This window comes from Nuphar pumila, chromosome 5 (genome assembly GCF_984573655.1).
Source record: "Nuphar pumila chromosome 5, dmNupPumi1.hap1.1, whole genome shotgun sequence".
Lineage (NCBI taxonomy): Eukaryota > Viridiplantae > Streptophyta > Magnoliopsida > Nymphaeales > Nymphaeaceae > Nuphar > Nuphar pumila.
In genome coordinates, this window is record NC_143253.1 from 11,889,013 (window position 1) to 11,900,135 (window position 11,123).

The 11,123-nt window shown below is 35.9% G+C and overlaps 1 protein-coding gene across 1 annotated transcript in view; it reads right to left on the reverse strand.

The window, feature by feature from the left end:
• The window catches only part of LOC149836796 (ATP-dependent zinc metalloprotease FTSH 9, chloroplastic/mitochondrial-like), a 100,920-nt gene that overhangs the window by 55,018 nt on the left and 34,779 nt on the right, over positions 1 to 11,123 (reverse strand). The window contains exons 3-6 of the mRNA XM_090005586.1: positions 9,284 to 9,376; positions 9,045 to 9,133; positions 2,529 to 2,652; positions 55 to 174 (exon numbers count right to left, since the gene is read on the reverse strand). Coding sequence (XP_089861712.1) covers positions 55 to 174; positions 2,529 to 2,652; positions 9,045 to 9,133; positions 9,284 to 9,376 — 426 coding nt within the window. The remainder of the gene's footprint in view (positions 1 to 54; positions 175 to 2,528; positions 2,653 to 9,044; positions 9,134 to 9,283; positions 9,377 to 11,123) is intronic.

Sequence of the window (11,123 nt, forward strand, 5' to 3'; positions counted from 1 at the left end):
GGTAATTGCAGATTTTAAGGAATTATGAACAAGCCATTTAAATTTTAAACCTACCTTAGGTAACTTTCCTCCAAGACGAGTAAACTTAGAAGGATTTTTCAAATATTCAACCACTTCCTCAAGTTCATGCTTTGCATCATCACATCCTTTCACATCCTTGAAGGTTTTTACATTCTGCAAATGACCAGGTGGGCTTTAGTAAGGGTGGCAATTCAAAACATAGATACAATACATACACTATTCATGTATATACATTAGTCTGTATGTGTATGCACATACATGTAAAAGACTAAAAACACATCCACATACTTAATTATGTACACATGTCAGTATGTGAATTTTGTGAATATGCATGTACATATGTGCAGACAATATATTACATAATATATCATTATCATCACCAAGCCATATGTGAACTGCACAATATTGGTACACATACACATACATGCGCACACACAAACAAATAATATTACATAATATATCAGCACCAAGACCTGCCAGTTTTCAGCAAAAGTATGATTTTTCAATCACGATGCATTGTGAACTGTTGACTTTTGAAGCTCTTAAAGTTTCATGCATACACAACAAAATTAGATGATCCAAAGCACATTTTTTACTAAATAATCCACGTAGATCATATCTATAAGGCTTGATAATAAAAAAAGAAAATAGTTGAAAATAGGTGGTTTCTACTAGAGACTACGTATAGTCAAGGGTTCTCTCTCTCTCTCTCTCTCTCTCTATATATATATATATATATATCAAATTGATTTTCTTTTTTGGTTCATATCGCCGACCCCAATTGTTTTGGGATGAAGGCGTAGTTGTTGTTGTTGTTGTTGTTGTTGTTGTTGATATATATATATATATATATATATATATATATATATATATATATATATATATATATATATATATATCAAATTGATGCCTTGTGAAAATTTTGAACCTTTTTGCAAAATTTTTTGGTTTTAAAAAAAAATACTAAAGTAAAGCTTTAAGTTTCAAAAAGTCTATGATAAATCTTTTAAAGTTAAACGATAGTAATAGATCTTTGTGAACATATGAAAATGAGCAAATTGACCCATTACAACACTATTTTTGGATGAGTTTCTATCATGGGGAGAACCATGGATTAAAAAAATCAAAACATAGGTGTCTTAAAGTTTTTATGGGTATTTTGAGTGTCTCCAAAAAAAACATAAAAATGGTTACTTTTGGGAACTTTTGAAAAAGACTTGTGAATTTTAAAGGGGGCTTGTCTAGTTATTTAGGTTTCTAGTAGAGGTCAATTACAATATAAAGCGAGGGAGGAAGAAACAAAAAAGAAAGGAAGAGAGATGAGAATGAAAGGGGGAAATAGGCAGAAGAGAACTGAAAGGAGAAAAGAGAAGGTAGAAAGAAGAAAGGGATGGCAAAGGTTTCATTTTCATTGCAGTTCAATCTTTACCATAAAACCCAAATCTCTTAAATTTTATTTTTCAAAAGAAAATATCAAAGTCTTCCTGAGATACTTCTGAGGAAGAAAAACAAAAAGTTGAAAATATTGCAAGAATTTTATTCCTTACATATTGCCAAGACAAAGTTATGGTATGAAGTGACCAACCAAAGAATGTTAAAAGGACAATAAAAAATGCACTGTGCTAAACAATGAACCAGCATATTAACCAAGTAACCATAGCAGGACAAAAGTAGATAGATGATCCTACAATCAGCAGTCTTCCCCGGATATTACATGAAGCATTCCCATATACCTTTAAGGCTTAGCAAAGTCTGACAATCAATTTTGCAGTTCCTCAAACAAGCAAACAAGAAATAAAAACAGACAGCAACAATTAATCCTTTAAGAGTGCTTCGATAAGGGAAACAAGCATCCCAGCTCAAGACAGTGTAAAAGAGCAGTAACTGAAATAAAGTAATTCAACGTTAGATCTTAGCTGCAGAACCGTGGATAATCCATTTTAGACTCTTTTACAAAATCGTAGAGATGTGACATGAACCACTTAAGAAAAACTAGAAAAGCAGGTGGTAGCTTTGCAGACAAGCTTATCCACCAGCATATACCTAACATTTAACCCGTTCCCAATATCTCCCCAGAATTTTGGCTAAAAGGATATTTCTTTAAGAGATTCAGAGCTTCAAATAAGAATAAGCTTAGTAAGCAGGCAACACATATACATTGACATGTAGATGCTGTCTACAATGATTTTGCAAGTCACCTCAAATATTTTTCATATGACATCAGGGTAGTTATTCAAATGGTGAGACTTTCTTAAGATATCTTAGGTTTCAATAAAATGGTGTTAGCTTAAAAACAACAATCAGCACCAAAATAAAGAATAATTTCCACATAACAGTATCAATGCAAAGAAAATCTGCCTAGAAAATAGCAATACAACAAAATTCCTTATACGAAAAGAACAAATGAAGTATATATCGTAATTTATCAAGTAGGTAATAAGTCCTAAAGGAGATATATTGTCATACTGAAATAAAACTCTCAGTCTGGAAAATATCTAGAACCTTACCTTCTCTGACATAATCTCTTTGTTTAGTTCTTTTGGAGCATATGAAGAACTAGAACCAACACCAGAAGTACCTATACCACCTAGACTTCCAACATACTTTTGCAGAGCAGCTGCACCCATAACCCTAACAACAGTAATAATATCAAAACAATGAGAAAAATATCTCAAGCATGCCCTATCTGTGCACAAACAAGCAGCATGTGGATCCAATATCCCAAACAAGAATGTTGCAGAAATAATGAATTAGAGAGCACAGGTATACTGTAGTGAAACAAGCGAAAATACAAAAACAATGTGCTTAAGCACAAATACAAGTCCACTAAGGGACAATACAAAAGGCAAAGCCAATACACAAGCACCAAAGTGCATACAAGAGCTACAAAGAACCAAACAAGGGAATATAAAAAATATATATTATTCACTTCATAAAATGCTTAGAAAGCATTCAGAAATACAAGAAGGAAAACCCCTATTTATAACCTCAAAAGAGAGAGAGTGGGGGCAGCCCAACTAGTAGTTGGACTAGCCCCCAACGGTCATATTTATGACTGTTGGGAGCAGCCCAACGACTAGTTGGGCTAGCCCCCAAGAGCTATAAAAAATAAAAACAATAAAAATAAAAATGAAAAGAAAAATAAAGAAAAGAAAAACAGCCCCTACTAAGCTGACACTATTACAATGCAAAAAAGACCAAAATGCCCTTGATGGGCATTACCTATTACATTAATATATATTTATATATATACATGTATATATAACTATATTTTAACACCGTCCCTCGAACTTACAGTGTGATTACTGAAAGTTTGTTAAGAAGTAAGACAAACTAAGGTGCAAGAAGAGCTTTAGTGAAAAAATCTGCAAATTGATACTCAAAAGTAACATACGGCAACTTGATTATGCCTCTCAGTGTGCTTTGTTCAGTCATGGAATGTGTGATTTCTTACAATGTAAATTGCGCTTTTATTGTCGCAACACATCTTCGAAGGGCTGAAGATGATTACACCATATCTCTAAGAAGATTCCTTAGTCATATAAGCTTCATGGTTGTCGTAGTTGTCGCTGTTGTCGCAGTCATTGCACGATATTCAACTTTAGCAGAGGATAATGAGACTTTTTGTTTATTCTTGCATCTCCAAGAAATTAAATAATCCCCTAAGAAAATACAAATATCAAATATTGAGAGATTATCATTTGGGTTTCCTCTCCAATCTGCATTAGTATAAACAATTAAATCTAAATATGAAGATGAGGATAATAAAAGCCTTTTAGTTATGAAATTTTTAATGTCTCTGACAATCCTTAATATGACACTCATGTGCACAGTGATAGGAGCATATTGAAACATGAACAACATGAGTTATATCTGGTATGGTGATTGACAAGTAGGTGGGGGATTCATTTAGCTGTCTGTAAGGGGTAGGATCTTCAAGCAATGTTCTATCTTCTAACCTTAGTTTTGCATTGACAACTTTAAGAGTCTTCACCTTCTTGTCATCTGAAATATCAGACTTATCACAAATATCAGTAGCAAGTTTTATTTGAGACAATATATCATCTGGGTGAGCAAGCAACTTCAATACCTAAAAAATATCTCAAAAAACCCACATCAGACATATCAATTTTTTTTTAATAGTGTTTATTTCATCAACTCTCTTTTTATCATTTCCTATGGTTATTATATCATCTACATACAGCAGTAGAATAACAATGTTGGTATATGCATTCTTGACAAAAAAATTGTATAACAAGAACGATAACCCAAACCAATCATAACAGTATTGAATCTATCATACCAAGCCTTAGCAGCTTGCTTAAGACCATACAAGGTCCTTTTTAGTTTAAGAGTTTTACCTTTATCAATGTCAAACCCTAAGAGAGGATTCATCTAAACTTCCTCATTAAGCCCTCCATTGAGAAAGACATTTTTGACGTCTAACTAGTAAATAGGCCACTTTTGGATGGAAGCAATAGCTATTAGGGTTCTTACGCTAGTCATTCTAGCTACCGGTGCAAAGGTTTCTTCATAATCAATTTCATATTCTTGAGTGTATTCTTTAGCAACTAACCTAGCTTTATATCTTTCAAGAGTACATCACTTTTAATTTTGACTTTAAATACTCATCTACATCCTATGGGTTTTTTTCCTAATGGTAAGCTAACTATCTCCTAAGTTTTAGCCTTACGACGGGCATCTAGTTCGATGTTCATGGCTTCAATCCAACAAGGATAGTATTTAACTTCGAGGTAATTTGATGGTTTATGATAAGAATGGAGTGCTATTAGACAAGCTCTATAGTTTGGAAATAAGGAATCATAGGATACAAACTTATTTGGTGGAATAGAGGTTCGATTTGATCTCCTAGGAGTGGACTCTTCTATGGGTAAATCTCTTGAATATTTTTCATAAGCACAAGGTTGACCTCTTTGCTCACGTCAGGTATAGGCATGCATATCACTAGAAGAACCATACATCAGAATGCACTAACTCAAATGGTTTTTTACAAATAAAAGTTCTATTTAGAAAAGGAATAGATTTCATTTTTTCGAGGATACGATCTTTGCAAATGATCTCTTTTTCATTGCAAATTTTTTTCTCAAAAGGGAAAAGATACATCTTTGAATAGCTTGAATGTTCAAGTCTTTTATGTCAAGTTTTAATATCTTTATCTTGAACATAATTACAAAAAAAAATGAGGGAAGAGATAAAGAGTCCATAAAATGAAGATCTCTCCGCCTATGGCCTTGCTCAATTTGCTTCCTGGACTAGAGATCGTGTACAGAGCAACCCTTAGATGAGGAGATTTCACATCCATGGTCAGAAATTTGTGAAACAGAAAAGATATTTAAATTTAATTTAGGAACTCTTAATTTTGGGACATTTTTTTTTAGAATTTCTAGAGTCTAAGGTTCTAATACTTTTAATTTTCAAAGATGCTTCATCGACGGTATAGACACAAGATAATTTTGAGTTAGTGCATATGTCGGATAGAGCACTCTCATGAGAAGTCATGTGAAAGGAAGCTCCCGAATCAAGAATCCAAGAGTACATACCTAGAGGAAAGGATGAAGCTATGGTAGCACCCAAGTTGATGAAGTCTTGAGAAATTGTTGGAGTGTCATCGTTAATTGACTTATGGAGTCTTTGAGATTACCTCCATCTTTGCTTGCCTCTTCTCCTTTGATTCTTTAACAAAGCTACCTTGTTTTTGAGTTTGAGGCAAGCCGGTTTAATATATCCCGGTTGATTACAAAAATGACATAATTTTCCTTGAACCTCCGTAGTTGTTTTGCCTCCCAAAGTGTGGAGGCTTGTATGTTCTAAAATTGTTGTCGGACCTAGACACCGCAAACACTTCATCTCCTACTTTGCTCATACCAAGACGAGTTTCTTCTTGGCAAATTTCGGCAAAATCTCCTTCTAATGGTAATGGAGAAGCTCTATAGAGGAGAGACGATCTCACTTATTCATATTTTGGGCATAATCGATGCAAAAATTAGAAAAAAATTTATTATATTTGCTTAATCATAAGTTTCACATCTTCTATCGCCACCCATTTGGGTTCAAAAAGTGCTAGCCCATCCCATAGAGGAGATAAGGCACTAAAACAATCCAGGACACTCATGTTCAATGTTGTCAATATCAGTATCAGCCCTAAATCATTTGGCCAACGATTCAAATGAATCAGCCGATACTGATTCTCAAGAGAATCGTTCTGAATTGGTTAAAATATATTTCGTGTCAATCAGAACGTGACGTGTTAAAACCATTAAAATAATATTAAAACATCAATTTTAAGCATTTTTTACATTTATTAAAAATAGCCGATTCAGGTTAGTATCGTATTTATTTCTACTGATATGATACATATCATTCGATACGCACCGATACTGACAACATTGCTCATGTTCTCTTGCTTTGTCGTTCTAATCTTTTCTTGCAAGAAATATTGTATTGCAAGATCCTTTTCATATACATGCCTTTTATGAATATTCATGCCTCATTAGCCTTTCTAAATTTGGCTATGATGGCACAAATTTTAATTTCGACATTGTTCATAAACCACGCAAGTATCTTTGAAATGTTACTCTCCCAATCTTCAACTTTAGTTTGGTACTCATTCACGGTTTTTGTTCGATCTTCCCCTTCAAGAGCCTTCTCTTGATCTCCTTCAAGCTTGGTGAGCTTTAGTTAAGGCTCGAGAATGATGTCCATCACATATCCCCAAAGCCTTTTTCCTTTGAGGTGGTTCTCCATTGTCGAGGCTCACATCATGTAATTGCTTCCATTAAGTTTGAATGAGATGTTTATATTTGTTTCATACTCCATGGTCAAAAAAGAGAGAGAAAAAAAGAAAGTGACTAGAATCACTTTCACCAAAATCTTCATGAGCACACGGTCCCTTGATCACCACGAACAACTCGTTCCAAGGTCTTTATCTTTGATACCATATAATGAAACAAGTGGAAATACAAGAACAATGTGCTTAAGCACAAATAAAAGTCTACCAAGGGACAATACAAAAGGCAAAGCCAATACACAAGCACCAAAGTGCATGGGGAAAACCCTTATTTATAAACTCAAAAGCGAGAGAGTTAGGGCAGCCCAATGACTAGTTGGGCTGCCCCAACAGCAATAAAAAATAAAAACAAGAAAACAAGAAAAATAAAGAAAAGAAAAACAGCCCCTACTAGGTTGACACTATTACAACAACAACAACTACGCCTTCATCCCAAAACAATTGGGGTCGGCGATATGAACCAAAAAAGAAAATCATTCTAGGTCTTCCACATGAATCCTTCTCCTCCAATCATTTCTATCCAATGCCATGTCCTCGGTGAGGTTCAAAGCATTCATATCCTTTCCTATCACCTTCATCCATGTCTTCTTAGGCCTAGCCCGACCTCTTTTAACTAATATATTTTCCCATTTCTCCATCCTTCTAACTGGAGCATCATTAGGCCTTCGTCGAATATGTCCAAACCACCGTAAACGATTCTCTCTCATCTTATTTTCAATGGGTGCAACGCCTACCTTCTTACGTATCTCCTCGTTCCGAATCTTATCTTTTATTGTATTTCCACACATCCATATTCCATAAAGGAGCCGAATGAAACCAAAGTTTCATGTTCGGTTTTGAATTAAAGACGTTAAAAATTATGAATCGACGTCGACTATAACCCCTAGCCTTCCAAGCTAACGATGCTGGTTCGATTCCCGCTACCCGCTCGATATGAATCATAATACATCCATCATTGATTTGAATATGTGTCTTTATTCCCTAAGACGCATACAATCTGATTGTTTCTGTTTTTCTCCAAACAGGGAATGGAAAGGAGGAATGTCTCTTGGCAGCCCAACATTCCGTACCATATAGTAAAGCGGGCCTAATAGTCGTCCTATAAAACTTTCCCTTCAACCGTAATGGCATTCTACGATCGCACAATACTCCAGTTGCACTTTTCCATTTCATTCGCCCAACCTTTATCCTATGATTTACATCTCCATACTTTTGAATGATAGATCCCAAATATTTGAAACAATCATCCACCGGTATTTCTTACTCACCAAGCTTCACTACACTCCCATCACTACTTCGTTGCTTACTAAACCGACATTCCATGTATTCTGTCTTACTCTTACTCAACTTAAAACCTCTTGCTTCCAATGTCTCTCGCCATAATTCTAACTTAGCATTAACCCCAGCTCTAGACTCATCAATCAAAACAATATAATCAGCAAACAACATACACCACGGCACATTTTCTTGAATTGATCTCGTAAGCTCATCCATCACTATAGCAAATAGGAAAGGGCTTAAAGCAGATCCTTGATGTAACCCAACCGTTATAGGAAAATTGGTTGTCACCTCTTCACAAGTGCGGACATTAGTTACTACTCCTTCATACATATCCTTAATTATACTAATGTACTTGAGAGAAACACCTTTCTTCATCATTGTCCACCAGAGAACGTCCCTAGGTACTCTATCGTATGCCTTCTCCAAATCAATAAAAACCATATGCAAATCTTTGTTCCTCTCTCTATTTCTCTCAATAAGTTGTCTAAGAAGATGTATAGCTTCCATAGTTGATCTTCCAGGCATAAAACCAAATTGATTCTCCGATATCATGACAATCTTCCTCAACCTAGACTCAATCACCCTCTCCCAAAGTTTCATAGTATGACTCATGAGTTTTATACCACGATAGGCTGACACTATTACAATGCAAAAAAAAAACGCCCCTGATGAGCATTACCTGTTACATTAATATGTATATATATATATATGCATGTATATATATAACTATATTTTAACATATACATATGTACATGTATACATATATGTGATGTATGTATCTAAAGCCACAATCTTACTGGAATATCATCACTAAGCAACTTTCAAACAACGACTAAGTTTAAATGTTTAAATGCAATCTATTGCATGCATGCACTAGTTAATTGCATAGCTAAATACTAAATGCAAACAAACAACAAAGATGTGCATGACATACCACATCAATCCCACAACAACTGTGAACAGGATAGTGGAGACGAGCTCTTGAACAAACCGTGTAGACTTATTCGACGCCTTAGGATCAACCTAATTGGAAGAGGAAACAAAAAGAGGAAAAATTAGCACAGCAAGTGACTTAGTTATAATGCACCAAATCAGAATCTTCTTTTATTAATTGCTTTTCATGACAGCAATACATGTGTTTCCACAGCATAGATTAGAACACCTGTACATTACCATCACCACATGCAATGGCTGCCTCTCAGAAATTCCAGGACTCAAGAATGGCTCATCAGTGTTTCCTGAAACATGCTGCTTTAGCTCTTGCAACTGTTTATAGAAAATAAGAAGTTTAGAAACAGAAGCATATTCCACATGGTCCAATTACTAAGCACAACCTAATTTCCGGAAGGCACAAGAAAATTAAAGAATTCAGACTTTGAAACCTCAATGAATATCAAATAACTAGTTAAAGATAACCTCAGCAATTGCAACAATAAAAGTGCTTATGCAAACACTCATCTGATAGAAACAGTGATGAATTTCCTCATTGGAATCAAGGGCTTGGCTGTACAAATGCATCTCCACACTGAATTGAAAATAGTAACAGTACCATGTTGACATGGATCAACGCAGGTATGGCACCCTTGCAAAAGTACCTATCTTACATAGCTGCAAGCCTTTGGGCATCTTAGGCTTGCTCAGGGACAACATCCATGCAAAAACAACAAATGTAGTAAATGGCCCTTATCCTGAAGAGCACCTTCAAATATAGGGTAGGCTAATGGATCCTATGTCACATGGATACGGCTGCAGATACAGGGATATGGCCAATTTTATGAAGTTTTCAATATGACTAGTATATAAGGGGATATGGAACGGAAACCAACATGCAGTATCCGTGTGACATAGAATGGACCAAGAGATCAATAACATGGTTTAACAAAGAAGGGGTGAATGGCATCAAACTCTGCAGCCAAAAGCATGAGACTAGGCACATAAGAGACCTAGGTCCTAGACACCAGCCTAGAACTTGAGTGAAGGCTACCTATGCTTTGGAAATAGGTGATCACTTAGGAGGCCCCATTGACACCTAAGAGAATCCGATCTAGACACCTAAGAGAACCCCATCTAGGTTCATGTATTGCAACCCTTATTTTATGAGGTAACTTTCCATAAGGAAAAGGTTGTTTCAGTTTAGCGTTTACTGCATGAAATCTTGGATACTGTTAAGCAATCTGCATTACATCAAGACTTATTCATGAAAATATGAATTTCTGTTGAATAAGTTTACTTTGTCAGGTTTTATGTATGACTTTGGCAATTTGGATGCATGCCAAAAATATAAGCTGGTGATTTTATCGCAGAAATGTTTCCATTTTTTTTGTTGGAATGTGATTGCAGAATGGGAAGTAAACTTTGTTAAGGGTTATCAGTAAATAAAGAAGATTAAAATGATAAATGGAGGATAATTAAAGCTGGAAAGAGAATTTTGTTACGGGTTATAAGAATAAAGAAGACAAGAATGACATGTAAAATGAAGGCAACATTAGAGTGGAATAAGGTACACAGTCCAAGGGAAGATAATGAACAGTAAAATAAAGTCCAGAACCTATTCCAATTTTCAACATATCAACTCTGAGGTTGGGGAAAAGCGATGAAAAAAAAGATCAACCTTCCAGTCATAACGTCAACTTTTATAAATAAACTAAATACTAAGTCACACGGACTCGGCTAAGGAGGCGCCGCACCCGAGTCGACATGCCCCGACACGGGTGCGGACACGGGTGCGGCTTCGGACTCGGCCCCGACTCGGTCAATGCCGAGTCGGACTCGGCCAATGAGTCGAGGCCGAGTCCGTCCACATTTTGGACTCGGTCAACTTTGACCGAGTCCAAAAATGTCCGTTTTGATTTTTAAAATACGTTTTGGATCTGGGTCGGGTCCGAACCCGACCCAGATCCAAATTTCATCTGCAGCCGAACCCTAAAAGGGGTTTATCGAGAGGGGGAGGGGCATACCCTCTCGATTTTGCCTCTCCCCCTCAGCCCCTGCAGCTTTCTCCTACACCCACGCC